Genomic DNA, 18,185 nt, shown 5'->3' with positions numbered 1-18,185 from the left:
ATTATTATTTTTGGCGACTGAAAATGAATGCGGCGTGCAGGTTAGTTCTTTTCCAAAATGTAATAGTAACTTAATTTCACTAATAATTTAAAAATAAATAAGACTACAATTTAATAATCTGAAAAATATAAAAAATTACATTAATGTATGAAATTTCAAAAAAAAATTGTAAACAGATTTTTGTTCAGACTTAGAAATTTTAGTATTTGAAATGGGTATATATTTATGTATAAGAATGTAAATTTGATTATAGAAATTGCTTTCAACATCAATCAAAATAACCGCGCTGCCCTACCGAGAATTAAGAAGTGTATCCGGATGCGGTTCATTTGTTTCCGATTTTATTACATATGAACCTTTAGAACGACCTACATTAATGGTAAGTAATAAACAAATTCAATATAAAGTCATATTTAAAGAATTTTTATTTTGTAAAAAAATATTACATGTATATTAAATCATATATACTTAAAAAAACAAAAATATTGCAACGCTATTAATATATACAACAGCCTAACGCTCTCTCCTTCAGTTGCTTTATAATAATATCATAAATTAATTAATTTAAATACTCTACTAGGAATTCAAATTATTTGGCATTTATATTCATTGGTCTTATAATAAGAACTAATAATATTAAATAATTAAATATTGGCATATCTTTGGAAGGATTCTTTCATATAAATTCATTGCAAACTTAACTATCAATATCTCTCAATCAGGATTAATTCACACAAATGTGTTATAGAAGTATTATAAATATCAAGAATCACATTTAACATCATAAATCTTGACAGTTAATGAAAATATCTTACAATACAAATATCAAATTTTAAATAAACTTCCTCGAATTACTATAGCATGACAATACAAAGTATATATAAATGAGATCAATATTTATTGTACATTTGGTTTAAACATTGACTAACATAAAACAGACTTCTTTAATTTTCAACATTGTCCTAATTATATGTACAATTGATATATAAAGGTTCTCTAAATAACAAAATTACATAACATATTTCATATTTAATATCATCACTGTAGGCTTTATAAATATCTCTTTACTAAAAAATAAATTACTTCCTCCTACTAATTTTGTCCTTTGGAATGTTTTTATCTGCGCTGTTTTTGCGATCGGCATAACTCCTTACGTTATTGAGCAAATATTTAAATTGCATAACTTGCATCGCCGTGACACTAGGGTCGCTGCAAGCTTCTAACCATTGCAGAAACTTTTCGCCATGTTCCAGAGCCTCCCTTGGACTTCCAGCAAATTTTTCATCTCCATTCTTTGATTCCATCGAGCATATTTTGTCATCATCATTATTATTATTATTAAATAATAAATTATCTAGAACAGCTCGTACTTTCGTAGGATTCTTCGGGCTTTCTGCTCTGTCGATCTTGATATTATCCAACTTTAAACTTGGTGGTTTCGTGTTTTCTGAATGATCGCTTTCGGCGGACTGCGATTCTACACTCGGTATATTTTCGACATTTATATCATCAGCAGATTTGGGACTATTTTCTAATAAGGAATCCTTTTCATTATCGACTATTTGTTGTGGTATATGCATGTTTTGAGCAATATCACTATGCATTTCGTTATATACTGGCAGTTCTCCATTGTCACTAGTTGCTTGTTGAATATTTTCAGGTTGAATTGTCTTATCCTTACCCTTCGTAAGTTGTGAGAATAAAATGTTGTTCGGTTTTGACTGACCGGCCATCGTGTTATTGAATTGTTTATACCACTGCCAAAACCAGGAGCTCTTTTGGCTTTCTGGAATAGATGATAATGGCGGAAGTCCAGGTAAGGACTGTTGCGATGCTAATCTAGCAGTCATTTTTGCTATATTAGAGGCTACTGATGCTGACGAACTTCGATGACTGTTCTGAGAATGTCTTGTAGATTGACTAGTAGGAGGATTATTCAAGCCCAAATAAGCTTGCTGAGATTTCACCCAATACCATAAAGCATCGTCAACTGGTGGTTCTTTTGGTGGTGTATGGTGGTGTTTATTCCTGTTAGATTTATCTGTCGCCAGATTTAAAGCAGTATCAGTTACGTCAACTCCGCTGCGGTGGGATCTCGAGTTCCTAGTCATATCTGTAGGACTGGGCTGCAATGTCGATCTCGAAGCCCGAACATTGCGCAAACTGTTTTGAGTAGAAGCATGCGCGGCCATTGTAGAATGTTGCGAAAATTGCGCCAAAAGACCCAAGTTGGAAGCAATTTCATTAAAGCTCAAACCAAGGGGGCTCTGAGCTAAACCTGAAAGTCCCGATAAATGATTCAAATTACTCAATGGACTAATAGCACTCATCGATAAATCAGATGATTTTGAAGCCAAAGATGCTCCGCTCAGATCTGCCGGTTTTGTAGTAGCAGCAGCTGCACTCAAAAGTTCGGCAGTCGACTTCAATTTGAGACCAGACAATTCAGCACCATAGCGCACTAAATCCGCACCCGAGGGCATCATGCTACTAGCGCCCAAATCAGAGTCCATTACAGTATCCATACGTTTATCAACGCCGCTCAAATCTAGTCCTGATGCGCTAACACCATTTTTTATTACTCCTAGCGAACCCGAAAAGTCGTATTTCGGAGGCTTAGTAGCTGACGTATAATCGTACTTAGTGCGTTTCTCTGGAACAGCCGATGAAATACCCAAAGAATCTCCGGAATCATCTCCACCCACGGCGGCGACTCCGTCAGGTGTAGATTGTCGCGACATATATCGCAGTTTATCTTCATTTTTGCACCAACCTCGTAAAGTTGATTCAGGTACGCCTATGTCACGAGCAACTGAAGCCTTGGATTCACCATCGTGAATCCGCTGAATGGCTTCGATTTTGTCGGAAGCGGTTAAATTGCGTAATGGTCTTTTGCCTTTGGTTGCCATTGTCTGTAAGAAAGGAATGATAATAATTAAATAAACATAATATTAATTGTAAATAATATAAGCATACCGAAATAATTTATGAAACGTTATTCACACAATATAGTATATGTTAAATCATATTTTTTTCACTACCTATTAAGTTTGTGAAATGGCGTTAATCGTTCGCAAATAGTTCATTATCAATTATTGTGTGTATTTAATTTACGCTATATATATATATATATATATATATATATATATATATATATACAGTAGTGTAATACACATTAATGTATTATAATAGTTCATTAGTGATTTAAATTTACTTTAAACATAAATGGGTCCAATTCACGCCGGTCGCATTTCTTTACGTGCCGAACACGTGGTTTTGTTTTTGTTCAACACATTCAAGCGAAGTTATGAAATGAAGAGAGTAATAATAATGACGTATACCTATTTTCTGAAAGTGTGTTAGTACGTCTGTCGCGTAGTGGGGATTCATCCCGCACTGTTAAACGACGAATACATGTATATATATACACACACTACCAACAAAGATAAAATGCATACTACGAAACGTGCTCCACAAACGGGATAAATGAATGGAAAACGTAATAGCTTTTGAACCAATAAAATCATGCAGCAGCGCGCAAAAGCACGAGATATACAGAGTTTTATGAAGCCGCTTTTTGTTTTCATAAGCGACCTTCATAACATAAAACAAAACGATCTTGCGGTATCATGTGTAGTCTAGTCGTATTGCGGCGTGGGCGATGCACATGTCGCGTGCGATCTATCTCAATATTTATAAACAATGCAATTATGTTTTCTGCATATGATTAGTAGTCGTTTATAAGCTACATTACTAATTGTTATGTAATTGTATTTGCTCGCAGTTAAAAGCATACAGAAAATATAAAGTATGAAAATATCAATCAAATTAAATAATGAAACTCGTAACTATTAATGAAAATCGTATTTGTCTATATGATGAATGAAATGAAAAATAAAAATAACAGCAAATATATTCTATATATAGTAAGTTTCAATGAATCAGAGTAGCCGACAAGCGCCAAAAAGAATGATACAACATGTGTGAATACTACAAAGATTCCGCTTAAGTAAATTTATAAATAAGTTTAACAGGTACTCACGTGTTTCCTATCTTCAAACAGCGATATCAAATTCCAGGAAGCATGTAGTAAATTTGTAGAATCTCGAACCGTGGAACCAATGATTATATTTAAAACTAATTATCTCACTACTTCGACACAGCACTGTCACGATGCAGTTTTAACACAGCGTTTACACAAAATTCGCAAAATGCACTACGGTTATGTTATGTGACTCACGCGATGTACAAATTGAACTGTTTACCCGACGACAAGTATTTAATAACACTTAATACAGTGTGTATTGCACTGACGGCGATTTTCGATAAATTGATCCTTCTCGGTCGCTATTGCTAACCAGCTGGTATCGCGGACCACGTTAGACTGAGAACGGTCGCCAGTTTCGTGTGGCTGTCAGGCTAGCCTTCCCCGCGATGTTCGCACGGTACGTTGATGTTAGGAGGTTTCGCGTGAGTTGTGTGGGTACTCTGCGAACATCAAACTGTTGGAGCAGGCTTTCCTAGACTCGCATTACATATAAATTCAACACAAATTTTGGAGTTGCAGTGAATATATACGAGTATTGCACCCATTTGCCTAAGCATTAAGAAATGTGAAATAATCTGAACTACAACAGTATTAATTACTTCCGACTTTAATTTTTTAATTTAACTAAAAAAATATTATCATCAGGGGGCGTCCATTAATCACGTGAGGTTTTTAGAGAGAAGGGGGGTTTGACAAAAAATCACGAAATATCACGTTGGGGAGGAAGGAGCATAGTAAAATATAACGTGTATTTATTTTTTTTACTATTTTTTATAAAAAAGTTCAAACATTTAAAAAAAAATAAAAAAAAATACAGTTTTCCCACGTAACTAAAAATACACGTGATGTTTGGTGGCGGAGGGGTAGTAAATTTGAATATCACCAAAAATCACCAACGGGGAGGGGGGGTCTAAAAATCCTTAAAAACTAGCTCACGTGATTAATAGATGCCCCCTCAGATTGAATTTCGAAATGCAAAATAAAACTAAAATTTTTTTTTTATTTAAACTGACAAGAAAAAGTCTAGTAGTGTTAGTGTAAAATATTTATCATTAGTTAATTAAGAACATTTCAATTTAAATTCCACTACAGATGAAATGCAATAACTATTTGCATTTTTATAATTTATATATTTTGCATCTTTATAATAATGCAATAAATTTCTGACGAAATCTACAGAATTAAAAAAAATTGTAAATTTCTACCATTTTTATTTGACGTATTTTCCTGAAAATTGTGACTCATATATTACTTTAGTTTTATTCATTTATTTTTTATGTTAAGATGACCGGAACTGAATTATAATGTACCAATAATATGTGCGTAACTAGTATTGTACTGGTTTTTAGAGCAACTTGCTCCCTCTTTCTTTTATCACTAATAATCCACTGAAGATGATATAGAATAATATATCAAACCGTTTGGTTTGGAGTTCAATAAAGATTTCATAAACTTTTACAATTTTTATTTTATGTATTGCCGTTAAAATTTTATATATATATATATATATATATATATATATTAGGGTGGTCCTTAAAATGATCATTTTCAAATTTCCTTGCTCCCAGGGGCTCAAATGGTTCCAAATTGATAAAAAACAATTTTTTGAAAGTTTTAGCTCTTAATATTAACGTTTAGATAATGCGCAATTCAATCAAACTTCGTATGGAAAGAGCATGGAAAAAATTTTGAAAATTTAAAAAAAATTTTTAGGTATAACTTAGCGACAAATGAATGAGCTTTATTCATTCATTTGTTCGCTAAATTACATCTATAAAACATTTTTAAAATTTTTGAAAATTTTTCCATGCTATTTCCATACAAAACTTTGATTGAATTGCGCTCTATCTAAACATTAATATTAAGAGCTAAAACTTTCAGAAAATTGTTTTTTATCTATTTGGAACCATTTGAGCCCCTGGGAGCAAGGAAATTCGAAAATGACCATTTTAAGGACCACCCTAATATATATATATATATATATATATATATATATATATATATATTAATATATATATATATATATATATATATATATATAGCTGTATAATTTTTGCTTTAAATATATGTGAAAATTATTCAATAAAAATATATGACACTCGAATGCCCAAAAATTAACAAATGTTAAAAATTAGCTATACAATTGGAGTATTATATATCTTTAGTTTTTTAAAATTTATTCCTTATAAATTTATTGCTTTGCTTCATGTACTAAGATTTAAAAATCACAGCTTCAATAATATTATATGAAGTGTAAAATATCAACAAGTAATAGTCCAGAATATTTATAAATAAATGGAGACTCTATCGACTTTACTCTATACTAGAAATACAAGTGTATTTGTTATATTTTAAATATTTGGATATGAAATATGAATTCATGATCATGATTTCAATGAACACTTTGAGAACCGGCGCAAGCACATGGCATCGAGAGCGCGGATGGACTTAAACGCGCGCCGGCCGGCTAGCGGCTTGGGGTTGGGGGGCTGCAAAGTGGTTTGGGTCGCAGGCAGTCGCTTTCGCCGCGAGTTGTGCGCTTCTCGCGACATGAGTGCGAGAGTACAAGAGATATAGACGGAGCATATAGTTCGAGTACGGTTCGACCGCCGGTGCTGAGGGACGCGTTTTCGGAGTAACGTTCGACGTTCGAGTAATCAGCGCGACCCAGCAGGGATGAATCTTCTATCCTCTCGTCCGACTTTATGTTTAGTAATTAATAATCCTCGATGCACATTAGGGACACACGAAAGATCTGCCAGCATATCGGTGTGAATTCATTTTCAGAAACGTGCACGAGAGGCTTATTGGACAATTATGTGGGTTCTCTTATCGGGCATATTATATTTGTCGTAATTTTATAAATACATTACAGGTTCACCATGTTATTTTCATACTCGTAATAAATGAAATTATTATAAACTCAATTACATTAACAAAAACTCAATTATTGCTACTTTATTGCTAATGTAGATCATCAACATTAAATAGTACTTCGAATATTATTTGAGATTATTATATATAGCAACCAGTTGGTCGATCATTATTTAATCAAACAAATATTGCGTTACAATTTTTATTTTTTATTTCATAATTGTGATTAAGTTCTGGGAAGTTAATATTTATTGAGGAAGCAAGAAAAGCTATATTATTATTGTACTAGCTATTATAAAATTCTTCATATCTGTTTTCTAAATTGTAATAGCTTCAAAGATAACAATGAGTAAGCGATAAACAATACAAATAAAAGGTTATTTCAGAAAACGGTGCGCGAACAGTTTCAGGTAGAATAAGAATTCGCATGGATTATCGGAGCAATGATTCATATATTTTATATCTATACGGCGACCATAAACGGATTTTTGATTCTTACAAATATTATCTACTTAATTTTAAACAATTCTAGTTTTCACAAAAACTTCTTAGTATATATATATATATATATATATATATATATATATATATATACATATATAGAAAGCGAGAGATTTTTCTTCAAATGGTGAAATAATATGATAAAATTGTTCTTGGGCATCCATCCAGTAATTAAAAACAGTTTTATTGAAAGAAAATGTTTTTATTCAGAAAACATACGTTTCGGGTCTTGATCTGACCCATCTTCAGTGCTACAATTAAATATTTCAGGGTTACAATTTCAAACAATATAAAAAATATATAATTACAGACAAAAATAAATAAAAACATGTAAAAAAACATAAATCTAACCAATTTAATACATTTGTTTTAAAACAAATATATATTGTGAAAGTATATACGAAAAGTATATATGAAAAACAAACATAGAATAAACAAATGTAAAAAAACTCACCACACAAATAAATTTGAAAAAAACACAAATCACACGAAATTGCACAAAAAAATATGATACAACAAATTGATAAATCGTCGAGTTATGTAAATTTTAAATAATTGTAAAATTAAAATAAATAATATATTTTATTATAAAAAAAGCGTATTCCAAACGAACATGTTATTTTAGTTAATAATTTTACAATTATCTGAAATATTTAATTGTAGCACTGAATCAAGATCCGAAAAGTATGTTTTCTGAATAAAAACATTTTCATTTAAACTGTTTTTAATTACTGGATGGGTGCCCAAGAACAATTTTATAATAAACAGCTTCCTTAAGCAAAGTCCTAATTATTTAAATGAAAATTCTAAAAATCCTAATTAAATATATAAATTATTACAAGAAACATTTTAATATATATTCTATTTTATATATATATTTGATATAAAATTGCAAATGTTTATTAACATTTTAATTATGTTAATATTTATTTTTTTATAATATATATTAAATATAAAATCCATCAATACAAAATCCATTTAGTTACAAATGTAATAGCCAGAATTCGAAAAATCCTTCCCACGCATAAAGTTTATGCCTTCGCATTTATCCTTAAGGAATAGCATTTTTGAAAATCATAACAGAAGCATGTGTCATCGAAAAATGAAGATGGATTTGAAATCTACGCATTCCTATTTCTTGTCGAGGCAGAAGACAGTCGCGGCGCGTACACACACGGTCAACGCATCGATCACTCACGGTTCCGCTAAATGGAGTTTCTGTCACGCAGACAGGATACGACGCTGTTTATGTGTTCGTTTGTTTCTGCCTTTAGGGATGGTCAGATTTGAAGACACACTACAATTTCGAATAGTCGAAGTTTTAAAATAATAATCGAAACGAGAGTAATCATATACAAGGGGTAGTAATCAGTCCTAGCAAAATGATTTGTTATTAGTCCTAGATTGATATGTTATTATGCTTAAAATATCACAAAATTCTTAATGAAGTTGCACTTCTGTTTTATATGATAATATTTGTTTCACTTAAATTAATTTATTTTGACTGAAAAATTTAAACAAATGCAAAAATATAACTAGCTGTAAGTGGAATTCTGTCTTGAGGCAATCATGGCATCGTGCCTTAAGGCAAATTGCTGGAACTTCCCATTGAATACTGAATATTTTCAAATAGATTATTATAAATATTGTATCATTGTCCAATATAAGATAATAAAATACAATCTGAAATATTTTCGATATATAAAAAACTAAAAAAAAAAAAAAAAGAAAATTGGAACAAATTTTTTTTCCAAAATAAATTATTTTGTTAAGACAAGCAGAAAGTTCTTTGAATCATTTAAATCGGACGCTTAGTTCTCTCAAAAACTGCCATTTTTTACATATTTAGCTCCGTATCTTCGAAATGGCTGGGCCTGCCTTTGCCAAGAACTAATAAACACTTCTCCCAATCATTACTAATTGAATGTTTTTTAGATCATCCAAATCGGATACTCCGTTCTCTCAAAAATTCGATTTCTATTTTCTGCACTCTTTGCTCCGTATCTCCGAAACGGCTGGACCTGCCTTTGCCAAAAACTAATCAGCTCTTTTCCTTATCAATAGGAATCGAATGTTTTTTGAACCATTCAAATCGGTTAATCCGTGCGCCCTAAAACGTGACTGGAAATTTGTATCCACACATACATACACACACACACACATCCATTTTTTCTGAGGTATGCCAAAACGTTCAGAAACCTTCAAAACGTCGAGAAATGTAAAAATTTTCAATTCCGATTTTCGGCCCATTACAATAACTTACCCTACGGGAAGTTAAAAATATTATATTCCAACTGAATATTATATTTATAGTAATACAAACACGGATTATCAGGTCCAAATCATTTATTTAATAACCTTATAATTTCCAGCACTATACATTGCTTTGCCTATATAACACAATCTACATGTGCACAGTGGTATCTATCGAAGTATCGGCCGTGCGAAGTTACGGCTGATGTGTGGGTGAAGGGCTTTTGATGCGTGTTTCGCGAAGAACATGCGTGTATGCGTGTTCGTATTTTTCCCCGTCCATTCAGGTCATTTTTCTGGACGGCAACCTCGCATTTCACTCTTGCCGAGGGTTTTCGCGTTCGCGTCCTTACAACAAACGACGGCCACACAAACCGATGCGCCCTTGGGATGAGAGAGGGCGGGTGAAATAGCCACATCGCGTCGGGTACGCGCTACCGTTAATTCGCTGCGCTCTGCCTTCGACTAGGGACCGACAGACCGGCCGACTTAACCAATGTCTTTCAACTTTGCTAAAATTACAACAAAAATATATATTTTGTTTCAATGCTGAATCGAACGCAATGCTTATTTCCAATAGCACAAGTTCATTCGTATTTATATATTGCGTGTAAAATTAAATTAATCAATGTTTGAAGAATTTGTTATTTTTGCAAAGTATATTGTGTTGTGTATATTCAATTGAATAAACTTAGACATCTATCAGTTGAATCCACGCAAACATCATTAAACCAATTTTATTTTTACTTAAGTTATTTTTTTATTGACTTAAATTTGTCTTAATCAAAATAATTACAATAATTGTAAATATTCAAAAAATAATTATTAACCATTCTAGGTGAATGATTAATAATTTATTGAATAAAATAATTATTGAATATAGATGAACAATAATGTAGATTATAGATAATGTAGGTTTGAGAAACACTTTAATAGACAAACTAGCGTAGGACATTACATGGGTTTCTCTATGCCCTGGGGGTCGTCAAGGATTCGCGGGGTTTCGCTATAGACGCTGCCATTACGCGGAAGGCTCAGGTATTCAGGTATATAACTTTGTATTGAAAGCGTGATCATGGAATTTACACATTGAAAATATTCTGGCAAACCATTGTTAATTTTGTAATCAACTTGTAGTAAATTATTCTTTGATACATGTATCTTATATTCACAAAACCATTGTTAATTTTTTTTTTTTTTTTTTATTTATCATAGCAATCTATACAATGTACATTAGGCTAAAATTTTTGACAATTATGGAAAATGGCGTGAGAAGGATAACTACCCACTGATAGCTCCTTCTAATTACAATGTCTCAATTATTAATTGTTACATGATGTTGAAAAACAGTTGTAACATCAATGCAAATACACAAAAAATGAATTTAACTTTCCAACCAATAGATTAGATTTAACTTCATTCTAAAGATTAATTATCAGTCGTAAATGCATAAAATGCATAAGTAAAATAGGGTATCATACTGTGCTATTTTTTGTGTTTCGCAGAACATTTTGCTTTAGTTAAAAAAAAAAACAAAGTTTAATTAATTGTATATTTAATTATAGTCAATTGTTTCTATTCATCACCACATTTCTAACTTTGTTCAGATAATTGTTGGTACAACAACATTCTGACTCTTAATAAAAATTACTAGTCTATATGTATTATCAATTAAATCGTTTGAATTTGTGAATTTTTTTTATGGTAGCGTACGTGAGTAATGTTTGCAGATGACTCGTCAACATAATATTACAATCAACAAATGTGTGTTTATTTAGAAGTTACTCGTTTTATCTCGCTCGTGTTGTCCGTCCTGAATACATTGAAATCATTCGCAGTACAGTATGAGTGCATGACAAATACACTGCAAGTTGCAACAACGCAGGCCGCGCCAGGCATCTCCCTTCGGCCGCGATTAGGATGTTGTTTATCGTTCGTTCTGTTTGTCTGTTTAGGCTTAGGACAGCGATTTCCAACCTGTGGGGCGCGCCCCCCTGGTGGGGCGCGGTGCCGTCCCAGGGGGGGCGCGAAGCTCTTTCAAAAATATGGTTGTTAAATGCTGAGTAAGGTTTCAAAAACAAATCAGCAAAATGTATGCAAGTTATCTACAATTTTCGCTGCAATTTTGTCAGGACAAATGTAAAAGCATGAATATACTATACTTTTGGTGCATTCAAAATATTTCGTTTTTGCGTTTGTAGTTGAGTGAGCTGTAGGCCTATAAACAAAAGATAAACACTCGGATCATATCGAATATTCACGTGCTTACTCGAGACTAACTTAAGTAAATAAACAAATGCATCCTTTTTATTCTGTTATCTATAAATCGAATTAGTTCATTAGTTGTGCTGGAGATACACGCGTTGATATATAGAAAAAATCATTTCTAAATTATTATTGAGTTAAAATTTATAGCTTTAGTTTTAGCACATTATCAGCCAGGAATTATTGTGAAAAGTAGTGAAAAAGTGATTTTCTTTGATTTGTTATAAAAACCGTTTGTAATGGATAAATACGTGACTGGGTTGAAAAGAAAATTTAATGAAGCAGAAGAAGAGGGTGATGAAAATAATGGAAATGTTTCTTCACAAAATAGTAAAACTAAACATAGAAAATATGATCCAATGTACTTATCATTGGGATTTACGTATAAGATCATTAATGGTCAAGAACGACCAATGTGTTTGCTGTGTATGAATACTTTGGCCTCAGATAGCATGAAACCAAGTAAATTAAAACGACATCTGGAAAAAGTGCACGCCGATCATGTTGGCAAAACAAAAGAATTTTTCCAAAGAAAATTAGATAACTTAAATAAACAGAAAGAATCGTTTTCAAAAGCTTTGTCTGTATCACAAAAAGCGTTACTTGCGTCATACAAAGTTTCGTATAGAATTGCTAAATGCAAAAAACCCCATTCAATAGGAGAAACTTTAGTACTACCAGCAGCTATTGACATAATAGCTACGATGTTTGGTGAATCATATGCTGATCAAATTAAAAGCATTCCGCTGGCAGATAATACGGTGGGAAGACGGATATCAGATATATCTGATGATCTTTGCGATCAGTTGATAGAAAAAATTAAATTATCTTCTTTCGCGTTGCAAGTAGATGAGGCTACCGATGTTGCTAAGGATGCACACTTAATAACATATATAAGATATGTTATGGAAAATGATATTAGAGAAGAGTTGTTATTCTGTAAGGCAATTGAAGGCAAAGCTACGGCGAGTGAAATTTTTAATATGATTGATAACTTTTTTATTGAAAATGGTATTTTATGGGAGAACTGTGTTGGACTGTGCACTGATGGAGCTCCATCTATGGCAGGAAAAAATGCTGGTCTGCAGGCCCTAGTTCGAAAAGTGGCTCCTCGTGCAGTTTGGACGCATTGTATGATTCATAGGCAATCTCTTGTTGCAAGAAATATGGGTGAAGAATTACTTGAAGTATTTGAAATTATAATAAAAGTTGTTAATTTTATCAAAAATAGTCCATTAAGAGAAAGGCTTTTTGGAAAATTGTGTGATGACATGGGCTCAGAATACAAAGCACTACTTTATTATTGTGAAGCACGTTGGCTTTCTCGTGCTAAAGTACTTCAAAGGGTGTTTGAGCTCAAAAAAGAAATTGCCATTTTTCTTGCTGATAATAAAAAAGATGAAGCAGACATATTTTATGACACGAAGTTTCTCGCAAAATTTGCGTATCTAGTTGACATCTTTAAAAGACTAAGTGATTTAAATAAATCAATGCAAGGAACTCAAATTCATGCTTTTGTTCAAAAGGACAAGATTACGGCGTTTATGAAAAAAATAGAGCTGTGGATAGCTAGTATGAAAAGTAATAACTTTGATATGTTTCCTTCTTTTAAAACTACATGTGTTAATGATGATGAAATAGAAGCAAGTAAAGATCTTATTATCAATCATATGACTAGTTTAAGGCACCAATTTGCGCATTACTTCAAAGATCTAGATATGTCCAAATACGAATGGATTAGAAATCCATTTGTTATTGATAAATATGATAATTTTGGACTTCCAACGGCAGAGCAGGAAATGATAATTGATTTATCTAGTGATAGCACATTGAAGCAGATGTTTCAGGACGAAAAGAATATTGTTAAGTTTTGGTTACAAGTAAAGGACGATTTTCCAACTTTGACAAATAAAGCCTTAGAAATTTTATTACCATTTGTGACATCCTACTTATGTGAAACTGGTTTTTCTGCAGTAGCAGTATTAAAAACAAAGTACCGATCTCGTTTAGTGATAGAAAAGGAACTGAGAACAGCGATTTCTACAATGGAGCCGCGGTTTGAGAAAATTTGTGCTGAAAAACAAGCTCAACCGTCGCATTAATTTTTTAATGTTGTGTGAAATATTATATCATTTGTTTTTATTAAATTTAAAATTATTTTTTTCCTATAATCCATAGTTATGTTTGTATGTATATTTTTGTATGTATATTTTTGTATGTTTATTTTTGTATGTATGTATATTGTGCATTATTTGGTACGAGATTAAATAAATCATAATTTCAATTAAGTATATTTAAATTAAATTGTTAAAAAAATTAGGGGGGGGCGCAATATTTTTTTCTTTCAAAAGGGGGGCGCAAGGAAAAAAAGGTTGGAAACCGCTGGCTTAGGACGTCATTAGCCACGAACGGTACATCGTCGATGAGTCACAGAGACAAACGTGGCCGATATCGATAAATGAATTTGTATCGCTTTACAGATTATTGCATTGATTTCAATTTCGGTTAGATCGCGTTACTGGCATTATACCGTATGACGCAGTATTTCTTTTATGATGAGTAAAATAATGATAAATCATTAAAATATCGCGTTCCATATCAAGACATCTTTTTGCTGTGTCTTCTGTATGTAACAGATATGTTATTAGTATATTGGAATATTCATAAAAATTGCTATTATATATGTTCTTCAATTATCAAATGATTTTATAAGCAACGCATTTGAATTATACTAAAATGTTTTATTAAATCTTAATCTGCTTAGTAATAAATCAACATGGTAAAAACATTTTTCTTAAAAATGCATAATTCGTTACAGTTTATATTAATGTATATAAATTTGTAATACGATTTCATTCGTTCAAATATTTAAATTACTAAACTGTTCAAATATTGTTAATTTTAGTGTATATAGTTATTTTTGACGTTGGAATATATGAATAATCTCTTTTCATTTATTTATTTATTACAGACAATCAGAAATACAATTTCTATGAGTCTATGTAAAATTTTATTTTATCGTTCACAAAGTTTATTTTTCATATAACTATGTTTTATATACATTTTATTTTTTGCCAAAAAATTAATATTGAGTTTGTAGGACAAGTTCTCTATAAACAATACTACTAATAAAGATTAATAAGTTAAATTCATACCTAAATTATTGAAAGATTTATGATATAAAAGAAAATTGAATATTATCATTAATAAGTTGTTAAAATTAAAAAATAATTATTTGAAAAAAAAACTTACATTTTACAAACAACAAATACGCGACTTTGTTTAACGAATACAAATAATAGAAGTACAAACCATATTTTTTTATTATGCATCGATATGCTAACAAAGAGCATGTACCGTTTATCCTATAGAATATAATTCTTAGAAATGGTTTTCTTTGCGGAGAAACCTTTGGTCGCGATTTACAACTCTGTTTACCAGAATAGGATGGTTCGTCCAAAAAACATTAAGAGACATTTTGCCAGTGGCGCAGTAAAACATTCTTTTAGCAGACTCCTTCAATTTAAAATAATGTGATGTCAATTTCATTAGAAGAAGTTGTGATGTAATTTTATTAGAAGAAATTGTAATGTAATTTTATTAGCAAAAGTTCACTTTGTTAAAAGTATAATTTTGGCTTTCAGTTTTCACGACAAATATTTTTGATCTTATGAACTGAATCCTTTACTATTAACAATTAACAAATAAATTTTACTTAGTTATTCAATCATATAAAAATTATTATTAACTTCCCGTAGGGTAAGTTATTGTAATGGGCCGAAAATCGAAATTGAAAATTTTTACATTTCTCGACGTTTTGAAGGTTTTTGAACATTTTGGCATACCTCAGAAAAAAGGATGTGTGTGTGTGAGTGTGTATGTATGTATGGATACAATTTTTCGTCCACGTTTTCGGGCGCACGGATCAACCGATTTAAATGGTTCAAAAAACATTCGATTCCTATTGATAGGGAGATGTGCTGATTAGTTTTTGGCAAAGGCAGGTCCAGCCAATTAGGAGATACAAAGCAAAGAAATCGGAGCATCCGATTTGGATGATCTCAAAAACATTCAATTCGTAATGACGGGGAGAAGGAGTGATTAGTTTTGGCAAAGGCAGATCCAGCGGTTTCGGAGTTACAGAGCTAAATGTGCCAAAAATGGCAGTTTTTGAGAAAACTACGCGTCCGATTTGAATGATTCTGCTTTGAAACTTTCTGCTTGTTTTAACAAAATAATTAATTTTGGAAAAAAAAAATTTTGCTTCAAAAAATTTTTTTTAAATTTTTTTTTTCCAAAAAAAAATTTTTTGTGTATCAAAAATATTTCAGATTTTTATTTTAATTCTGTTCTAATATACTTTAAACAAATAATTTCAACTTTGCAATTCAGTTTATATAATTCTTATAAATATTTGACAATGTTACAATATTTATAATAATCTATTTTAAAACATTTAATATTCTTCGATCATTTCGTTACGGTACGGGAAGTTCCACCAATTTGCCTTAAGGCACGATGCCATACACCCCACTAGTTTATTATTTTTAGTATTAAATAAACATAAAAATATGAATGTTGAGTTATTGTATCAATATGATTTTATTTAATAGAGTGATTTGAACATAAAATATAACTAAATAGTTCATTATGAATTCTTGTAAGCATAATTTGTTTCAAATATCCTTATGTTCTTAGCTCTTGAAGTTATTTATTTTGAATGTCGAAAAAACATATTTGCAAGATACTTTTGGCAGGATATTCATACTAATGACGCACATTTATGCGTATTCGCAATTATCAGTTAAACACACGCTCTTTCGAACGCGTTGTATAAGTGATTCATGCTCGCAGTTGATCGTTCGCCGTCCGTCCCAGCGATAATAGCAAGACCCCCCGTTGCCATTAGCGGCCGTATCGTTCTTGTCACCGACGCCCCGCTGAGAAGAACATAGTGTTCAATAATATTTGGACCGTGGACTTGCCTGGCTAGCTTTAGAAAACGGGACGTCGCCGATGTCGAAGTGTAATCGCGAAGCTATACCATATGCCTTCAATATGCGGATTAGCAAGAAAACATGTTTCACTTAACTTGCATGCGATTCAACTTTCTTTTCCACAATATTTGCTCAAACTGCATTAGAGTATAAATGAATAGATATAGATTAAATTTGCAAATTATAACTTTGATTAATTAAATTATATATAAATATTATTAACTAATTAGAAATGCAGTGATTTTTTATATTTTTATTTTTGAACAGTAATTTAAGCTCAACAGTTCCAATGGTCAGTTGTGATGACACTTTTGCTTAACATCAATTTTTAGAAGGCAACTCAAAGTTTGGCCAATCTAAAACATATGTATTTTTATTATTAAAAATGATGTAATATCAATTAATATAACTAATTTGATGCAGCAGTGCCGGAGAAAGCACTACTGCTCTAAATCAGGTGGTAAAAATAAGTAATTATTTTACAATATCATTTGAATTTGTCTGTTTGATTTTATTTCAAAATTTAGTAAACTTTAATAAATATCTCTCTTTAATGCGTTATATCTAATTGGCTAAATAACATACAAACTGTTGCAAATTTTTTGAATATTTTCGGCAAACGAAACCACCGCGAATGAATCATGAAATCGCAATGTGCAATGACGCGTGTTCATTTACTATTTAGTTTCAATATCATAACATCATAAGCAACAAGATTGTTAATAGCATATTTTCATCATTATTATACCAGTTGTTTCTGTTTACAATGTGCGATATTTTCGCGAGTCTAATGCTTTAACAATTACCTTATTTACCAATGTGATATATACGAAATAAATTTCCTATTGCATGTATTAAATATATTGTTTGTTTAATGAACTTGTTATATTTTTATCGAATAGAATTTTATACAAATGCGAATTTCATTCATCTAATTCATGCGGACAGGAATACATACCAACCAGAAATTAAACCGACTGACTAATTTATTGACACAGTCGTTATATGTTTTGAAAATAAACAACAATGTGCATTAAGCAATCATATATTTTGATTTAAGATAAATTCAATGTGTTCAAATTATTACCATTGTGACAAGAGCCTTGTTATAGTATTATCATTGTACTGATAGCTTGAAAAATTTTGGTACCTGTAGCTCTTTTACATTCAAGTGCTGAATTTTGCCTTATTGTTAGAAGAATAAGTCGCTGACTGTTGTCTTATTGTTAGAAGTATAATCGAAATTA

General features: G+C 31.4%; 2 protein-coding genes across 2 annotated transcripts; one reads left to right on the top strand and one right to left on the bottom strand.

Moving 5' to 3' along the window:
• Window positions 1-884: 884 nt before the first annotated feature.
• On the bottom strand, window positions 885-4,336 carry LOC113376530 (protein distal antenna). Its single transcript, XM_026616483.1, has 2 exons — window positions 4,043-4,336; window positions 885-2,912 (listed from the first exon to the last, which is right to left on the bottom strand). The coding sequence occupies exon 2, from the start codon at window positions 2,907-2,909 to the stop codon at window positions 1,080-1,082; it is 1,830 nt and encodes a 609-aa protein (XP_026472268.1). The 5' UTR covers window positions 2,910-2,912; window positions 4,043-4,336; the 3' UTR covers window positions 885-1,079.
• Window positions 4,337-12,180: 7,844 nt separating this feature from the next.
• On the top strand, window positions 12,181-14,043 carry LOC113382037 (zinc finger BED domain-containing protein 5-like). The gene is made up of 2 exons (XM_026620605.1): window positions 12,181-13,588; window positions 13,733-14,043. Exons 1-2 carry the CDS (start codon window positions 12,181-12,183, stop codon window positions 14,041-14,043), a joined length of 1,719 nt encoding a protein of 572 aa, XP_026476390.1.
• The last annotated feature ends 4,142 nt before the right edge of the window (window positions 14,044-18,185 follow it).

The sequence above is a fragment of the Ctenocephalides felis genome, unplaced genomic scaffold (assembly GCF_003426905.1).
Source record: "Ctenocephalides felis isolate EL2017-DRISC unplaced genomic scaffold, ASM342690v1 CF-g0.4_SCAFFOLD_00845, whole genome shotgun sequence".
In the NCBI taxonomy this organism is placed as follows: domain Eukaryota; kingdom Metazoa; phylum Arthropoda; class Insecta; order Siphonaptera; family Pulicidae; genus Ctenocephalides; species Ctenocephalides felis.
The sequence above is the reverse complement of the archived record's forward strand: the minus strand, read 5'-3'. Positions and strand labels throughout refer to the sequence as shown.